Below are 19,905 nucleotides of genomic sequence, written 5' to 3' on the forward strand. Positions count from 1 at the left end.
TCCAGTCAGGGGAGCGGGTGGCCAGGCCCGGTCCATTATTAAAGACTATTACATATATCTGTGGAGAATAGGGAGGGAGCAGAAAATCAGAGGAAAATAGAGGGAATAGGACCGTGTCTCAGATCCCTGTGACACTTGTAAAGAAAAAATGGCATTTTTCATGTTTGGTAGCAATTCAAAATGATCTGTGAGCTATAGATATAGAATGTAATTAATATCAATTACATTGGCTTTGTGACCTTAACTAGATGTGTGCATACACTATACTGCCTTTGGTATATAAAATACTGTAAAATTTTTCCTTTTCAGGATTTTCTGTATTTATTTGTGAAAAGGAACTAAAGTTCTTAAAAATCGAATCGCCTGTCTTTGGGCTGTTTCGAGTGCGGTGTAACTGGGGGAATGGCTCCGGAAAACCTTCTCAAGGGCACCAGTTCCTGCATAATCAGTAAATAAGCAGTGCCAACGAGTGGTAGCTCTCATTTCTGTGCACCTCAAGGTCACGCTGGTTTTGATCACTGTCCCTTGCCAAGTTCTTTTAGCTCATATCCTGCTTCTGACGCTTGACCTCCCGGCTCTTGCCCGTACAATAGTGAGGTCGGAATGAAAGATAAAAGAGATTTTTAGAAATGTCATGACCTACTGAACGTCTGCTGGAATTCCACTCCAAACGCTTCTGGGTTTAATAAGAGATTCTGCCATTCAATTCAAAGTCAATAGTCTTTCTATAAGGTCTATATCGCCTATTCACCCCTCAGCGCACATTCATGCTGTTTTTTCTGCTTCATAAATTATTAATTATATTAATGACATCTCATGTTTCATTTTGGGGGGGGGGTACGTTTCCATTTTACTGTCTGTGTGGAGTCTGCATGTTCTCTGTGTGGTCATGGGGGGTTTCCTCCCCCCAGTCTAAAGACATACTGGAAGCTGAACTGGCTTCTGGGAAAAATGGCGTGCGTGTCTGTTTGTACCATTGCTTGCTGGGATAGGGTCCGACTACCCTGCGACACTGTATTGGATAAAGTGGTTGGGAAAAGGGTGAATGTTATAACATTCTTTACCATGTGATTTGCTTTCACATGGTAAACTATAGTGAATACATATAAGGGTACCAAATCAAATGATCAAATGGATTTAACCCTGCCGAAATTCAGAAGAAGGGATGGAAACATACTGTATTTAAGGTGAACCTTATTTGGCTGTATATTTTAAAGGTGTTAGCACTTTTCTCCTCAGTGTCACCATCTCTTAATATCCATAAGAAGGACCAACGCTTTTATTTCCTGAATTCTCCTCATTTCTGTTTTTTTTTCCATCATCGGTAACTTTTTTTATTTCACAAAATATAGGGCAAAACGGAAAAACATCTGGTCATCAGCAAGATGAACTACAGCGTGTAGGAGATGTTTCTAGATGTACGCTGGTGTTTGTTTTTGAAACGTTAAGACCTAAAATGGGGGGAAACTCTTTGGTTTCTAGGTCGACATACCAGCCTCTGTAGCTGGATCCTAGACTTCCTCACCAGCAGACCCCTGACTGTCAGGATTGGCAAGCTCACCTCCAACACGCTCACCCTTAACACCTGCGTGCTCAGCCAACTGCTTTACTCCCTGTTCACACACGAGTGTACTGCTAAGTTCAGCACAAACACCATCGTCAAGTCTGCCGACGATACCACAGTCATTGGCCTCATCACTGACGACGATGAGACTGCCTACAGGGAGGAGATGAAACAACTTGCAGACTGGTGCCGAACCAACAACCTATGTCTCGACATCGGCAAGACCGAAGAGCCGATCATTGACTTCAGGAGACAAGGAAAAGTCCACTCCCCCCTCTACAATCGAAGGGACTGTGGTGAAGAACTTCAAGTTCCTAGGTGTTCACATCTCTAAGTACCTCACATGAGCGCTCAACACCTCCAGTCTCATCAAGAAGGCACAACAGCGGCTGTACTTCCTGAGCAGGCTGAAGAAAATCCGCCTGCATCCACAGATCTTCGCCAACTTCTACAGATGTCCGGTGGAGAGCGTACTGACCAGCTGCATCACAGTCTGACCGTCAGGCCCTGCAGCGGGTGGTCAAAACTGCCCAACACATCATCGGCAGGGCCTTACCATCCCTCCAGGAAATCTACAACGCCAGGAGTCTGAACAAAGCCACCAAAATGATGTCTGACCCCACTCACCCCAGTCATAACTTGTTTGTCCCGCCTCCTACCGTCTGGTAGAAGGTTCCGGACGCTCCAGTCGCACACAACTAGACCCCAAAATAGCTTCTTCCCCAGAGCCGTCAAGCTGGTGACGCCCCCACTCCCTCCCATCATACTATCATCTCTCCTTCCTGTACCCACAGTGACTGTACTCCAACACCACTACATACACGACAACTGAATGTCAGCCGAAATTGTACTTAAAACTGTACTAGTTATTAATCACTGTATTATTTTTGCACGGTTCACCGAATTACTTTTGCACTGTTTTTGTCCTGTTTGTATACTTTTCTCTGCTTTCATATTTGCACAGTTTTTGACGATTGTGCACTGGCGCCATACTGTTGTTCACACTGTTATTGGTATTGTATTTCTGTCTACTGTCTTGTCTGCTGTTCTATATTTATATACTGCACCTGAGAGACTAATGAGCAACACTTTTCACTGTACTGTGCACCCGTGTACGTATAATGACAAAGTTGAATTGAATATTTATATGTACTGTAGTTTATGATCAGCAACAATTTACTGAAAGCCACCAGTCTTGTTTTTTTTAACAACTTTGTAATTAATACCGCTTTTATTAGGGAGAGGATAAACAAAGCATTAGCCATCTTCAATTCCCACTGACCTGAACCTCCGAGACGTTCATGATTTCGCAGTGTTACCCTCTCCACGTCCATTAAGCGAAAACGCTAGCCTTTGTGCTAGGAAACAGATTGATCACGGTTAACTGTTACCTGAAAACAAAATCGGTTCCAAACGCAGAAGATGGCCTTCGGAGAGTGTTTCTGCACAAGGGAGGAAAACACGCAACAGAAGCGAACAAAATGCACAATGTCGAAGATTAATCAAGACATTTCTACGGATTTTATTCCGACTCCGAGGAAAACATTGGGAGTCTTTACCCTCACGGGCTTTGAATGTTTTGCGAGGGGAACAAAATAGTTTACACTGAAACTGAAATAAAGGTATTCCCTGCTATTTAGAATAGGGGAGGGTGGTTTATTTTAAACAAACACTTTTCGGAGGTGTCGTTTAATTCCAGCGGGCGGCCTGAGACACGAGATCCGGGATGTCCCGGAGAACAACGTCCTGTAACAATAAATAAATAAACGGCAAGTTTTAAGCTTCCCGGAGCGCCCTGGGCTCGGATCTGGGCTGTCGGTCCCAGACAAAAAAACACGTCTCGATAATGTGCGTGTTCTGCGCAGGTACCTCTGCTACCTTTACAGTTTACACCTGCTCGGAGGTGGGGTAAAAAAACAACAACAACAACAACAACACAACACGTTTGTGCAGCAGGACAATTCAAGCGGGCGCTACTATGAGCCGCAGGAGGGGAGTTCTTCAAGCTATCTGAATCGCAGGAAGGAAACATGATCACCAGCCGGCTCAACCTCGGCTGCGGGAATGGGATGCACCCGGAACTGTGCTCTGCGGTGAAGTTACACGGAGGGCCACCTGGCGTGGGTGCGTGGTTACCTGTGCGCGTCTCACCTGCCCCGGCCCCGCTGCGCATAAACTTCTCTTCACTTGGAGCAGGATGTGAGGCGTAAGCGGGCTGGAGACCGCGGTGAGGGCAAGCAAACAGACCGAAAAAAAAAATGGCGTCTCCGGTACAACTTGGCCGGAGCGAACTTTTGGAAATCGACATCTGCGCTGGTCGGGGCTCCGGGGGGGAGGACGGCGGCTCCCCCCCGGCGGACGGCTTCTCGGCGTTTCAGCGGTGGGTCCCCGCCAGGCGGAAGACGGTCCGGGAGTCCAGCCAGCGGGGAGAAAACGAGGGGTTCCCCGCCGAGCAGAACGGGACGCCCGCAACACGCCCGAGCCCGACCCAGCCCCGCAACGGCGAGGTGCGGGACGCTGCGGAGCCCACCTGGACCGGACCCTGGCCGGACCGCGAACTCGAACGGGCCGGGCCCGCGCGTGTCCCCCGCACCTCCATAGTGGACTGCCTTCTCGTGGAGCTCTACGACACGTACTCCGGCTCCGGAGGGAAGAGCGCGGACAGCGTGGACAGCTCGACCGAAGCCTCGAGTTCCGATGCCTTCCTGGGCCGGAGCAACACCGGCTCGAACTTCCTGCTGGAGCTGCAGGAGAAGCACACCCGGCGACACCAGATGAAGTACCTGGCCCAGAAAGGTATCGTATCGTATGTAGGTTTACGTAACAATCAGGACCGACACTCTACAGAGAAGTCTTTTGAGTTCAATTTTACTGTTCATAACACGAAATGCCAGCGCTGTTGGCTTTTATTTTAATGCAACGCCATTAAACAGCTGCGAATTTGTTTTTGCCCAAGCACTTTTCATACATATCATGCTGAAGGTTGACTCATACAGGTGATATCGCGGCTTGCACACGGCCGTTCAAGTCGAGTCGCCAGGTGAGAATTTTTAGCAGCTGGTATTGAAACGGTCGAGTCTGTTCTCCTGGATGAGCTCTGTTTTCAAGGTCCCCGGTGTCGTTTTGTTTTGTTTTTTTTTTTTACTTAAAGGGGATGTATCGGCCATTAATGACGTTAACAACGAGATTTTGGCTCTTGCAGCCTGAGCTAGAAATTCCTTTTTTTATTTTAGGTTAGAAGCTTTGTACCACTTCTTTAGTGGCCTAACCTGCACAGATAAGAATGGCCCGTTTTGCGACAGCATATATGATATGGGATGTCATAGAGTAGAAGCACAATAATTAATAGCGGTCATCAATATTTCCTTTTAATGCGAAGTACAAAGTCAAAACGTTTTTAATACTTTAAATACTTTTTACACCCTCCCTATATTAATTCAGTGTGCATGCATTACACCAGGTTAACTGTACGATAAAGAGTCTGATTGATAAGCGACTTGTGTTGGAAAGGCGATATAGTGTTCTAGTAATTGGTCTTAAAGTTTTGTGATTTGGATATTTTGAATCACCTTGAGGGCAGCAGGGGTCAGTGTTGCTGCCTCCGAGTTTTGGGGCCCTGGGTTCAATTCCTTGACTTGGACTTGGGGTGCTGTCTGTGTGGAGTTTGCGTGTTCTCGTGTGGTCCTCCAGGTGCTCCGGTTTCCTCCCACAGTCCAAAGACATGCTGGGTGGGTGGGGGGGTTAATAGGAATAGGTCCTGGTGAGAGAGTGCGTTGGTGTCTGTGTGTGTCCTGTGATGGACTGGCGTCCCATCCAGGGCGTATCCTGCCTCTGTGCCCGTTGCTTGCCAGGATAGACTCTGGCCCCCCATGACAATGAATTGGGTGAGGCAATTGGAAAGACGGATGCGTGGATGTTCTCCAAGAAGTGAAAAAAGAAAGCAAGGTGTGGTTGAAGTGTATTACTAAAGTCCGGAAAATGGACAGATGGATTTCCTCAAGTCCTTGGAATGAGTTGCAGCTGACAGTGTTATATTTTTCTTATATTTTTCCCACGTGGCCCAGACACGGAGGAGCTCAAGTGGATCGTCCAGGAGGTGAACTATCGGATTGGGATCCAGTCCGCGAAGCTGGTCAGACAGCTCAGGAGGAAGGACAGGCTGTACCACAAGCTCCAGAAGAACAGTGACATTGTAACAGCGTGCTTGCAGGCCGTGTCCCAGAAGAGGCGTAAGTAGTTATTTTTTTATGTTTGTTAGCCAAGATTCTTTCCAAAATCGAAGGACCAACTTACTTTCTTCTTCAGAATTTGCTTTGGAGGCTGTAAACCAAATGTAGAAGCTAGTAGCGCTGATCACAGAGGCAAACGTTTAATGTTATACACTGAAGCCTCTGCACAAGCAGCACATTGTAGTAATGAACACAGTTCATTTCATTGATACTTTTGTGAAGTATTGTGAATTTGAGATCATTCCCATGTTAATAAAAAAAGGGGCCAAAAGGATAGAATGATGTATCTGTAATTCTGAGCTCATCCTTGTTGCCCAATTTGATTCAAATGTCCCTTCACCTCAGCATAGAGATAGCGTACCTGAGAGAAACGCATTAATAGCAGATGCAAATGTGTTATTTGGTTAGCACGCTTATCTTTGCTCTGGCCTTTTTTTTTCCATGGGTTAATGGCTTGTGGCTGTCACGGGGTCAAAGTTCAAGGTGAAAGGTCACAGGTTAAATGAGCTAACCAAACGACTTCCCACAATGTAACAGCATGGCAGCAGCTGCCTTCTGTATCCTTCTCTGGTTGAGGGACACAGAAAGCCGCTCATCACTTGGTCTACTCCAGCTCCTGCTCTTGTAGACTAACATACGAGCCATGCTGTGTCAATGGTTCTCTGTTGTTGTACAACACATTTTTCAAGCATAAAAAAAAAATCGGGTTCTCCCAGGCTGGCTGTAGGAAAGCTGTAGGAAAACTGCACATCAGTCTGAAGCAGCACAGCACAGAGGTGTATATATTGCCGGGGTGGAGTGGTGGCTCTGTGGCTCAGGATCTGTGCCTGTGACTGGGAGGTTGCCGGTTCAAATCCCGCAGCCGGCAGAGGAATCCTACTCCGTTGGGGCCCCTGAGCGAGGCCCTTCACCCCAGCTGCTCCAGGGGCGCTGTATAAATGGCCGACCCTGCGCTCTGACCCCCAGCTTCTCTCCCTCTGTCTGTGTGTCTCATGGAGAGCAAGCTGGGGTCTGGGAACAAGACAAATTCCTCATGCAAGAAATTGTATAGGGCTAATAAAGCAACATTATCACATTACATTATTATCAAAACACAACATGAATAGCAGGTGAAACAACCGAAGAATGACAGGAGCCCTGCACATTTCTTGAAGTACATGTGCAGAAGAAGACCATGCGATATGAGCCGCAGGTGCTACAAGGACTTCTAGGGCTAGACCCTTTGAAAGCGTTAAAGCGTTTGTTATTATCCCATTGCTAGTTTTGGAGTTCTGACTCTTTCGTGGGCTCTTCGATTAAACACGGCTCACTGGCGCCACCTGGTGTCTTGCCAGGGGTGAGCAGGAAAGGTTTTTTTCTGCAACCAGATGGAAAGTGTGCAAACGTCTTTAGCAGCCGCCGTCCATTTCTAACATAAACAGGCATCATTATTAATCAGCTTACAGGGCTGGGTGTTATTGCTGGTTTAGTTTCCACTTTTTCAGGATTTCGCCTCTGCTTGATGCCAGCAGGCATAGAAATGCTGAATTGCGTTTGCAGAAACGTATTCAGTGGCGAACAGTGAAATGGAGGAACGATAGGGGTGAATTCTGCCCTGAAAAGTAAAAAGAAAGGACAGATGGGAAGCAAAAAGAAAAAGAACTGAATAATGAGCGCAGAGTTGAGTGTGAACAAACAAAGGGAGATTTAGGTGAAACCGGGTGGCGAAAATTTAAAATCTGCGAAGGAAAGGAGGGGTTTAGAAAAGAAATGAAATTATTATTGAAGGCTGATGGAAGGATTGCCTTTTGGTTGCCAGCAGGCCTGTCACTCCAAACGGGCAGCCCCCCACTGGAGCTCAGCAGGTGTGAGCCTGGCCAGTACCTGGAGGGGAGACTCCTGGGAAAGCTGAGGCTGCTGCTGGGAGAGGTGTGAGTGGGGCCAGCAGGGGGCGCTCACCCTGCGGTCTGTGTGGGTCCTCATGCCCCAGTATAGTGACGGGGACACTATACTGTCAAAAAGGCACCGTTCTTCGGATGAGACATAAAACCGAGGTCCTGACTCTCTGTGGTCATTAACAATCCCAGGGTGTTTCTCGAAAAGAGTAGGGGTGTTACCCCAGTGTCCTGGCCAAATTTCCCCCCCTGGCCTTTACCCCTCATGGCCTCCTAATAACCCCCCTCTCTGAACTGGCTTCATCCCTCTGCTCTCCTCCCCACTGAGAGCTGGTGTGTGTGAGAGGACTGGAGCATCATCCAGGTGGGGCTGCACACTGGTGGGGGTAGTGGGATTCCCACTGACCTGGGAAGAGCTCTGAGTGGAGGGTCCGGAAAAGCGGTATGTAAGTGTAAGGAATTATTATTAAGGAGTGATCCAAGGTTAAGGATACCTATTGCAAGTGATGATTTTGTGGAGTACGAGTCCTGGGATCAGGTCAGTGTAGTCATTGCCAGGAGAGGTGAACTAAGGGGCTCCTGGCCTGGAGAGATCTTTGATCTTTGCTGCTCTATGATACATAATTTTTCAACTCCGAGTTTGGAGATCTTAAGTTCCTTACAGGATTAAGAGCTGGGAAGGAAGCGTTCAAATGAAACCCATCTGGTCAACGAAGGGGTCAGATTTTTAATTGGGCAGTCACAGGAAACGCCAACCAGCAGGAAGTGTGGCTGGTCAGAGGTTTCCCAGGAGGCTCTGTGAAACTTGTTTTCCTGTCTTTAAAGCGATTCTCTTGAATTGCAAGACAGAGGATATTTCGATCATCAGGAGCTCATTGATTTAATGTATAATTAAAACTTGCTTGACATGGTCAGACTAACACTTGAGCGAATCTGTGTCGTGTATCTATTTGTCTTAGATCTTATTTTTTCATTAACATGCAGCAAGGCAGCGCTAAATAACCAGGTATGGTAAAACTGTTTTTTTTCTTGATGAGCATGACTTCCTGATAGTCTGCAGCAATCACGTCCAACACATTTATTTTTATTTATTGTTTAACCAGCAATGCATGGGATATCTGGCTCACTGTTTATGAGATGAATGAGTTTTGCAGTTAATTTTAATTGTTGTTCTACCCCAAGAAGAGAAGAGAGAGAATTTTCTTCTGCCTTTTACGTGCGTTTGGTTCTACTTGTAAAGTTTTATGGACACAATTCTTTGAGAATTTGAACTGTTTCAGACACAAGATCCCTGATTAATCAAGCACTTTTATCAATTTTAGGTGCACGGTACTTTACTTTAGTTCCTTTCTTAACTGTACTTAATTTTGTTTTACTTTAGCAGTGTTAAAAATTAAAAGAAAACTGTCTTCACAAAAAGGTGTCAATTTAGGTGCCGGAAAAAAATGGAATGTGTTTAGTGTGAGTTTTTTTTAACATACTGATGCCGTTTGCCATTGGTTGAGAGTTGAAAATGTGCTTCTTTGAGAAAATTGCCCTGCAGTGAATGTCAGATTATCTCGTTGACGAACACTCACACCTTGGCCAGTTTTCTTAGAAGCCTGTTCACCCACCAGTGTGTCTTTGAACAGTGGGAGGAGACTGGAGTACCTGGGGAAAAAAACCCAGGTGAACACTGGGAGAACATGCAAACTCCACACAGACAGCATCCTGGCTCTGGATTTGAACCCGGGTCCCCAGTGCTGCGAGGCAGCAGTACTGATCACTGTGTCACCACCTAGCACCATGTTATTCCATTTTACATTAAATCATGCAGAAAAAACATGCAATAAATGGCACACTCACTATATACAGTACTGTACTAGACGATATTCTATAATATTAACTCGCCAGAACAGGTTCGCCTACTCTTTCTCTTGATGGCCCTAATCTAAATAGCAAATGGTAAGTCATTGATAAGGAGGAGTCATACAGGAGGTAAAGTGACCTGTTGTATTTGCATTTCTGATCTCCTATCAGAATCACCGGCCGGCTCATAGAAGTAGTCTGGATTTAGACTTCAGTTTGTGAACAGACGTTTGCTATGGTGATTTCCATGTTTCCAGCAGGTGCTCTTCACTGATGAAACAGCACAAGATTGATTCCATCAGATAAATGGAGATCAAGCCTCTCGTCCATTCACTGCTGCAAAAATGTGCCCAGAATGCAAACGCACCTGCTTTATTCCAAATGGAAAAACAATTATCCATTTATTTTCTAATCTTTTCCCAATTCAGGGTTGAGGGGGGAGATGGAGTCTATGCCGGTAAGGCAGGGTACACACTGGATGGGACACCAGTCCATTGCAGGGCACACACACAAATGCTCACCCACTCTACACAGCCAGTGTGGAACTTTATTGGAGAATTGAGAATTTTCTTAGGCGGCGCAGTTGTTAGCATTGCTGCCTTGCAGCACTGAGGCCCTGGGTTCAATTCCTGGGGTGCTGTCTGTGTGGAGTTTGCATGTTCTCCCTGTGTTCGCATGAGTTTCCTCTGGGTGCTCCAGTTTCCTCCCACAGTCTAAAGACATACTGTTGGGTTAATTGTAGGGAAATTGGGCTCTGGTGTGAGTGTGTGTGTCTGTGTGAGCCTTGTGAGGGACTGGCGTCCCATCCAGGGTGTACCCTGCCTTGTGCCTGTTGCTTGCTGGGATAGACTCCCACGACCCTGCACTGGATAAATTGGTTGGAAAATGGATTGATAGTATAAAGATGGGGATTTCCAACAGCTCTGTGTGATAATACTCGGGAAATCTTTCATCCTCTCTGCGATCTCACTCCGCATAATCTAAAATAGCTCTCATCTCCCGATGCGGTGCTGTACCGTCTTCTTTGTGAGTGACGTTTGTCTGTTTTTCTTGTATCGTTGTGTGGGCCTCTGCAGCGAAACATCTGGATGTTTTGGCCCTCCACAGATGCAGTTCAAACGGTGATGCCGGTTCCACTCTAAGAAAGCCTGTTGCAAATCCCAGGGTTTTGGCCTCGTTTTTGGAATTCCTCTTTTGAAAAGCTCATTCTCTTTTAAAGAGAAAGCGGTGCCTGCCACTCTTCTTCACGGGTTGCACCCCAAGTTGGATTTTAATGGAGTTCAAACGTGCTTCTAAATCCGCCTTGTTCTCACGGTCTCCCTCCCTTTGGATATTAAAGCTCATTGACGGGCAGCCTTAGCAATATCAGGTTTATTCCACGCTGAAGAGAAAAGAAAAGGAACATTTTGGCTGTGGAGCCTTCCTCTACTCCTGAAGGAGGCTCCACAGCTGAAATGTCGCGGCCCTACTCCTCTGTCCTCATCATGGAATAAACCTTTACTTGTTCCTTTGCAGCTTACGCATGCTGACGTAGCTCCCTCCTGAACCAGCCTTAGCAGCATACTGCTTTGTAGTCTATAGTAAGTCAGAAGTACGGCTGTTACTGTCAGCTCATTCTCTGTTGGATTCTTCATTGAGATATTATTCTCAATGCCAAAACCTTAAAAACCTTAAACCGTGCCAGCAGCCATATCACCCTGCAGCTCCCACCTGGCAGCCCCACTGGAGCTCAGCAGGTGTGAGCCTGGTCAGTACCTGGATGGGAGACCTCCTGGGAAAAACTAAGGCAGCTGCTGGGAGAGGTGTGAGTGGGGCCAGCAGGGGGCACTCACCCTTCAGTCTATGTGGGTCCTCATGCCCCAGTATAGTGACGGGGACACTATACTGTAAACAGGCGCCGGCCTGCGGATGAGACGTAAAACCGAGGTCCTGACTCTCTGTGGTCGTTAAAAATCCCGGGACGCTTCTCAAAAAGAGTAGGGGTGTTACCCCGGCGTCCTGGCCAAATTTCCCATTGGCCCTTACCAATCAAGGCCTCCTAATAATTGATGAATGAATTGGCTTCATTACTCTGCTCTCCTCCCCACTGATCGCTGATGTGTGGGGAGCGTTCTGGCGCACTATGGCTGCCGTCACATCATCCAGGTGGGGCTGCACACTGGTGGTGGTGGAGGGGATCCCCATTACCTGTAAAGCGCTTTGAGAGGAGTATCTAGAAAAGCGCTGTATAAGTGTAAGCAATAATAATAATAATAATAATTCAGAAAGAGTTGAATTGGAGTTCATGTTCTCCAGAACCTCATTAAATATTCAACTCATTTATATTAATTTACAGTTTCTTGCGGGAAGCCAAAGATGAGCTCACAAGGTACAGGGTGCCTCGATGCGGAGGTTGGGTAATTGGATTTTAATTTTGCTCTCTCACGGCTCGGGGACCCTGCGGTGCTATCTGCTTGGATTGTTATGTTTGTCCTGTGTTTGTGTGTGTGGGAGCCTTGTGAGGAACTGGTGTCCTGCCCAGGGTGTACCCTGCCTTGCGCCCGTTGCTTCCTGGGATAGACTCCCTGGCGAACCTGAATGGAAAGAAATGGTTAGAAAATGGATGGATTTTAATTTGACTATCCAGGTTAAATTTATGGGGCTCAGGCAGGGAGCCTTCTGTGTGTTGTGCTAGGATTGCATTCAGAGTTGTCTTGACATCAGTTTTGCTGTGAAAACTGGTCACTTTACTTTCAGGTACTCTTGAAATTTCATATTATACAAACTAGAGTCTGAAACGCGTTTCTCTTGAATAAATCGGTGCATTCTTTTTCAATCCTTAAAAGCCTGTTCGCGGAAGATTGCTGATTTGACAAATGAAGGCGATGTGTTGTTGTTGTTGTTTACCAGCTTCATTCACATTTCCCGTAACTATAAAGTAACGTTACAAACCTTATAAGGCAAAAAAAAAAACCCAACCAAATCTTATTTTTAAAATCAATCACAGGTTGTAACACCGGGGTTCGCCGTTTACTTAGTAGGCTGATTGACGGGATTAGTAAAAAAAAGAGGTGGTGTTTGAAATATTTATTGGCGTTTGATATCGACTTGAGGGTGAAACTGTAAAAAAAACAAATCGAAAAGCAAATTTGCTTTCGCTCCGTGCGCCTGTACTCCTTATCTGCGTCCTTTCGCCCAGACAAAGGCGACAAAATGCCACCTACAGCCCTAAGATCCATTTTCCATCTCGTCCATGAGCCGGCAGGTCTTCATAATTAGACAGGAAAGATCCGGACCTCACACGGCATCCCCCCGCCTTCGATGACGCTGGTGGTGTGGGTGGGTGTGTGCGTGGATCACCGTGGGACCGCGCCGTTGCTGCAGTGCAGATACTCGGGAGAGAAAAATATAAAACCAACAACACACACACACGTCCGTGATTATATCTCCGTATTTTCCTTCAGCGTTGAAGAATTGTTGCTATCCTTTATCTTCGTGTGGTTTCGAGATCAGGGAGAGAGAGACGGCTCGGATAGCAAAGATGGGTGGGCCAGTCAACTGATTTTTTCCCTCCTCCTCCTCCCCGTCTTTTTCTGGAACAATGTTGGAGAAGATCTGAGGGACGTTTCTAGGCAAGGGGGGCATTGTTGTGTCAGAACGCAACCTCTCTGTCGGTCACCGATGAAGCAAGACAGGCTCACCTGTGCCAAAAGATCTAGAGGCTGTGTGAAAAAACAGAATAATGGAGGGGTTAGCAACATCATCAGCAATGTCCTCAAGAAGCGCAATTGCATTTCCAGAAGTGCCCCAAGACTGCTCTGCACTTTAGAACCAGGTGATGTGTGTTTTGTGTGTGTGTGTGTGTTCTTATCCGGAGTCTTTTAACGGTGAGGTGAGCAATCGGGCCGATTCTGACATTTGCAAAACGATCTTTAATGGTCAAGCCCGCGATACAATCTGAGCCCTTCAAACCGGGCTCGTATCGTATATCCAGGGGCGTCTTGGCTTCATGCTGTGCGATTACTGGGTCTTTGTTTCGAGCAGCTGTTTTTGTTTGCTTTACGTTTGGTGTGACATTTTATTGTTTTTTTTATTGACACGGCATAAATCGTTTTGGGTTTAAACTTGGAAGAATGTTTTTTTATTGCGCGCTCCGTCCCCGTGTGTGAAATCGCGTCGTCCGGAGAAGGAGGGCTGGGTTTCGGGGACGATGATCCTTGTTCATCGCAGGACGATAGCGACGGATACGAGCAGGTTTGAGGCGGATTGAGTGACGAAGGGCGACGAAGTTGCTGCGTTTGGTGTGGCAATCGTGTGTTTTTTTTAACCCGAAGCCATGACTGAAACGGAGCCAGGCTGTTCAGTCTTTGTCGTGTGTTTATATATATATATAAAAAGTCTGGGGGTGTTGGCGAAACGGTGCGTTATCGATTCAGGCGTGGGACAGACATTGCTGCAGGATCCACAGTTACAAAACACAGCGATGGTTGCTCCTGCAGCAGTCCGAATGCAATATTATTATTCGTGAACCTCCAACAAGTGCCAAGTTAATGATATAATTTCATCGGGGGCTGCTGAATGATTTTTTTTTAAAATTGACCACGTCATTTTCTGTACTTCTTGGACGTAGCAACCTCAGCGAGAGAAGAAATTCAGCACCAGCGTGTTGGACAGCGACGGCCGAAGATGAAAAGGGGCCGTGATTGATCGGGGCAGAATGCTTCATTTTGTTTCTGAAACAAAAAAGCAAAACGCGACCGTTAATTTGTTTAGTTTCTTAAACGGAACACGAGAATTTAAATATATATAAAAACGCTGTTGACGATAACAGAAACCTTTCTCGGACGTTGTGCGAAACTGCAGTAGGTAGTGGATACCGCTGGTTGAATGAGGCCTGCTGTCGTCAAGCTTTTCCATTATTTGTGTTTTGACGAACTCCCTACACCAATTTCTGTGCCTTTCATTTCCGTGAGTGTTTAATACGTGTCCTTATTTGATTAAAACTGGGGAAAAAAAAACATTCTCTGAGTGCGTACCGAGAACAGTTCACGTATCCTGAGCGATGGCTGCTCCTCTTGTTTTGGCCCGTAATGTTCTCCTTAGTCGGACATTACTGTTTCCGTTCCGCGTGAAATACCGGTCAGTTTGTCGAAATCGTGCGCAATAGTCAATAAATTACATTATCGGCATTTTGTCGGTGGTGTGTGAAAACTTTGCACAAAGAGATGGTGTTGGGGAAATGGTGAACGTAAGATTCGGTGGTCGGTAGCTGGGATATAGAGGCAAGCCGCTCGAGTTTTGTCAGGAAAAAAACAAATATACCAGTCGAATTGCAGAAAACGGGCTGCTAACAGGGAGGAGAGTGTGTTCAGCCATGTACTGGTTTGTTCTCCTTAGCTAGTGATCCCAGGTTTGTTCCGAAAGGTCTTTGACGGGATGGCTACATCGGATCAGTGCAGCTCTCGGGGTGAAGTGGCCCACTATTTCAGGCTACATTGACTTCGGTCCTCCAGTCCTGGTTCTGGTGCTGAGTTTGCAGTAGGCCACTGGGCTTACTCTCTGGATTTTGAATACCTGAATCAGATTTGCCCCCATCTGTCGCCAGTTCTTCCTGCGGTTTTCTGGATGATTTTTTTCCCCCCATACCTTTGCTACATTGACTAAAAGAGGACAGTTTTCGAGTTATCATGAAGGCCTACAGTATGTCCTTTTTCGTGAGTTTCCTCTTCATGTTTGGTGACCCCCCTGTAATCATTTTTAAAACTCATTTTATTGCCTGCATGGGATTTTTCTAAATGTTTTAAGCGTGTTTGTGCGTGTGTTTGGGGTACTTGCGCGGAGGTGCAGTTGGAAGGTTTTGATGTGAAAGCTGTTGGCCGTGCATTCATTTTCCTGTGTTTTGCCTGATGCCAGTTCAAAGCTCTAAGCTAAATTTATTGTGCTTTCTTTTTGTATTCAGGTGTTGACACCAGGCTGAAGTTTACGCTTGAGCCATCTTTGGGCAAAAATGGATTTCAACAGGTAAAGATGTGTATGCTTTTGTCTTCTTTGGGGTTTTTAATATTTTCCCAAGAGTAAACGGGACTTGTGCCTGTCTCAGTGCAGTTTGCCAAAAAGGCGTGCTTGAATTGCTCGGTAGCTACCTGACTTCAAGAATAATTGTCGCCTCAACGCAGTCATACGCCATTGACATTCATTCGTCTTGACTGCCAAGACTTGGTTGTCTCATTTTCTTGAAAAAAAACTCTTGTTGAGGTGTTAAAATAAGATCGTGTAACCATATTCACAAAAACAGGTGGGGATGCAAATATATTGACCACCTGATTAGCAACACCACTATTAACCTAGTACAGTTATGGAAACAGTAGAAGTGTTTTCAATTCTAGAAAATTGCCAGGAAATAATTCTCTCATTCCATTACTGCAAGCTTCACATTGGAAGATTAAGGATCACATTGGGGCCTTATGAATCCTTGCCTAATTCATTGTGGTGTTGTGTTAACAAAGAATTTATACATAGACAAACTATTCAGACCTTCCAGTTGAACATTTTCCATGCTATATCATAGTGTTTTTTTCACTAAAGTACAATAAAAATAAAAGTACCGTACTGTAGGTAGTTATATTTCCTGTTTGTTTAATTAAATGGACCACAACAGCACTTTGTACAGTATATCCTTCATATTTTTCCCCTCTGTTAATATTTCATTTAGCAGACGTCCTTGTTTAAAGTGACTTTCATAGAGTCAATGAACTGTAAAAACGAAGAAGAAATTAGTTGACCCACAAAAGCGAACACAACACAGTAACTGTCCCCGAGTGTGTATCGAAGTGTCCTGGGTGAAGAATGATAAAGAAGTTCTGCTTGTGTGTGGCGTTGCTTTCTCACAGCGCTGGGGTTCGGGGTTCGGTTCCAGACCTGGGGTGCTGTCTGTGTGGAGTTTGCATGTTCTCTCCCTTTTCACGTGGGATTCCTCCCACATTCCAAAGGCTTATTGGCAGCTGGGAAAATTAGCCCTAGTGTGAGTTTGTGTGTGTATCTGTGTGTGCCCTGCGATGGACTGGCGTCCTGTCCAGGATGTATCTTGCCTTGTGCCCGTTGCATGCTGGGATGGGTGACCCTGCCACCCTGTACAGGATAAAGAGGTTAGAAAATGGGTGGATGTATGAATGACTATGCTTGCGTCTGTGTGAGGGTGTCCTCAGCACGGTTTCCAACAGTACCCATCCACGCTTGAAATCCAAAGTATTTCAAATGAGAAACTCTGGCTTCTAACAGATCCCCTTTTTTGTGTGCATCTAATACAATCTCTTTCATCCTGTACATCTAACGTCCGGAAACTGGGCTCTTGCTGATGGGACTGACTGGGTTCGGCTTCTCTCTCGCAGTGGTACGATGCTCTCAAGGCTGTGGCCAGGCTGCCAACTGGGATTCCCAAAGAGTGGAGGAAAAGGGTAAGGTCAGCTTCGCTCTGATTGAGTGGAATAATGGCGATTAAGTAAGATGTTCGAAAAGCAGAGTCACTGGGAACAATGAAGCATCTCCATACAGTAATATGTTCAGTATTTTAGACCAAGAGAGCCTTTTATCAATAGTTCTTCATCAGGAAAACCTTCTGAATTTAATCGATTCCCTCTCTTTTAACTGTCCACAGTGTATGTCTATATCTTTCCTTTATTCCCTCTTTCATTATATTTAATTATATTAGTGATACTGCTTTTAACCTTGGATCTACTCAGGAAAAGGGAAAATTAAGAACCTCATTCTTCTTAGATTTTACTGGGCTAGATCATTTTGAATGGCCATTTTTTTTTTTTTACCACACAGAGTTCTTCAGACAAATGTCAGCTTCCCTTAACCCATCGAACATCAGCCTCAGCCTTTTGCTTGTCCAAGTTCCAGCATAGAGACGATATTAAAGCTAGGAATTGATGCCTTGAGTCTAGAAGTATAAGTTTGGTCATAAGATATGTTTTACAATTGGATAAGAATATACTAAATGTGCAAACCAAACAGTTGAGAGAGAACCAGTGTTCTTGATTGGTGCTCTGGAAATTGCACGTTTCTCTTTTTGGGGTGTGTTTGGTTATAAACTATGAAACCTGACCTTCTCTTTAAGAGCCCTTTCCAATTCCTTACTGATTCCACCCTTTTAAAGTTTTTACATGTCGTCTGTCACGTATCAAACTGTGCATGAATCTGGTCTAAACCCTCTTGCTTTGCCGTGAGAAATGGCGAGTTTGAAGACGTCCTGAATGCCTCATTTTTGCTTCCGGCTGAGGAGAATTTTGGGAATCGCCGCGCTACGTCTGAATGTAGGGTTGTGGATCGCTAAACATACTACATCATTGCATTGTGAAGTTGGATCTTCCGGTAAACCTGTGGAGTTCAGAAGACGAAAGACATGATGGTACTCATTGCTCTGTTCTTCTGTTGTTTAGGTTTGGCTGACTTTGGCTGATCAGTACCTGCACAGTATTTCTATAGACTGGGAGAAGACCTTGCGATTTGCCTTCAACGACCGCAGTAACCCGGATGATGATTCTCTGGGCATACAGATAGTGAAGGTATTGCAGCTACCGGTGTCTCTCTAATCCTACACTACATGTTGTAATAAACATTAAATCCTACAAACCTAAGGACAGCAGGATACCTGAATCGTGATACTTGTTTATTTAGATCGTCGTTGAAAAGTAAAACAGGCCTGGAAACTTTTAAGGGTTTAATAACAGTTCCACACAAATGGGGAGGAATTTGCTCCATATAGCGTCTTTGGTGGCTAATAGCGAATTGAGCTAATAGCTTTCTATCCTTTAAAGAAGCCAGGATATGAGCTTTAACAACATAGGTAGGCAGCTTGTTCCATACTCCCACACCACTTTGTGTACAGTAAAATTAATGAGAAAATTAATTAGCAAGTGGAAGTCTTTTAATTGCTTTTATTAAGTTTTATAAAGGGAACAAAAACAAAATGCAATTTTTATGCAAATGTAAGGGGAATGGCAGGAAAAGAGAAAAGTTGGGAGACGGCTTGAGATGCAGACTTGAGGATACAGAAAGTGTTTAACTATGCCCAACAGCATTCCATCAGAATTTGTGCAGATGAAGTCAAGTTTGCTTCCTTGCTAAGCGATATTGTCTGGGGAACGGTGCAGTAGTTTCTAACCTCAGAGATTCAGTGTGCAGTTGAGTTAAAAAAGGTGACCGATGATCGAAGTCAATGCTTTGAAAACTCAGTTCAGTTTTTTTTTTTCCCCAGCTAGATCCATTTTAAAAAGGGTATTAACTTTCACCTGATTACAGAATTCCTGCCATCGGGGATGACTCTTTCAAGGTGAAAATTCAAAGGAACTAAGTGTTTCCAAAGGCATTGTTTGGCAGGGTATCATTCCCACATGTGCATATACTGTGCATCACTCATTGATTACTGTTGAGTTGTTTAAAAAACGTATGAGACCTGTAACCAAACTGAAACAGTTCTTAGAAGCAATTGACGTAGGGAAGGTAATTAAAGTACTCTAATTAAAAGGTCAGTACACACAGGTGGAATAAAAAAATGGAAATTACAGTTGGGAAACGCTGGTCGTGATGTCATCATGTATTCAATAGAAAGTGACAGGCTTTCTGTTTCTTGTTTTTACAATGGGCAGCTATCTTACCTCACCTTCGATAAGCACTGACATTTACAGTTGTCCAGGATCATTTTTCATACTGAGCCGAAGCAGCCTAAAAGTCCATCTGTTCACTTCTGCACTCTTTCTGCCACGTCAGCAAGAAGTTGTTGTGAGCTCGAGTAATAATCAGCTGTCTTTACGGGTCATTGAAAAGTTAGGCGCTAGCAATTATTGCTGTTTCGGCTTTATAAAGGTTTAGGCTTCTATCTATCACGCTTCAGGCAAGATCACAAGAGTCCTGGAACTATCCTGTAGAGACGAGGCCTGTCTGAAGTAGTTTTCTCATACAAAGCTGGAGTTTGGTGACAGGTGTGTTAAGTTCACGGGAGAAGTTCAAAGCTTGCGCCGTTTGATCTGTTAGCAGCAGCAATTGATGGGCGAGTCGAAGATCTTGGGTGCAGTCTGATCTCACGACGTTGAAAAGGGAGAGAAAGGGTTGTATAGGCAATCGTGTAAATCCGAGCTAAACAAAAAGAGTAAATTCTTCGTGAATGTCTGATGGTAGTAGCAGATCTTTCAAAATGTTCACATTCCTCGAGAAAACAAGCATAGTAAATTTCTCCTCCATCACTATCAAGTGTTAATACTAATAGTTGAATTAAATTACACAAATTTTAATGAGGAATATTTACACTGCAGATAAAACACATCACCCTTAACATTATACTTTGGCTATGTCCAGGTGCTTCAATGATATATACAGTAGGTCTGGAAATGAATACATGTGATATTCATGC

At 45.0% G+C, this 19,905-nt stretch overlaps 1 protein-coding gene across 5 annotated transcripts in view; it reads left to right on the forward strand.

Moving 5' to 3' along the window:
• Window positions 1-3,210: 3,210 nt before the first annotated feature.
• The window catches only part of tbc1d30 (TBC1 domain family, member 30), a 41,847-nt gene continuing 25,152 nt past the window's right edge, over window positions 3,211-19,905 (forward strand). Inside the window, exons 1-5 of one of the 5 annotated variants that reach the window (XM_088646441.1) lie at window positions 3,211-4,360; window positions 5,629-5,793; window positions 15,454-15,515; window positions 16,883-16,948; window positions 17,936-18,061. In XM_088646441.1, coding sequence (XP_088502567.1) covers window positions 3,823-4,360; window positions 5,629-5,793; window positions 15,454-15,515; window positions 16,883-16,948; window positions 17,936-18,061 — 957 coding nt within the window. In that variant the 5' untranslated portion in view covers window positions 3,211-3,822. Of the gene's footprint in view, window positions 4,361-5,628; window positions 5,794-12,793; window positions 13,330-15,453; window positions 15,516-16,882; window positions 16,949-17,935; window positions 18,062-19,905 lie in introns of those variants that run through there. The other 4 variants (XM_088646442.1, XM_088646443.1, XM_088646444.1 and 1 more) reach the window with 4 other exon arrangements.

Source organism: Lepisosteus platostomus, chromosome 9, assembly GCF_059453375.1.
Source record: "Lepisosteus platostomus isolate fLepPlt1 chromosome 9, fLepPlt1.hap1, whole genome shotgun sequence".
Lineage (NCBI taxonomy): Eukaryota > Metazoa > Chordata > Actinopteri > Semionotiformes > Lepisosteidae > Lepisosteus > Lepisosteus platostomus.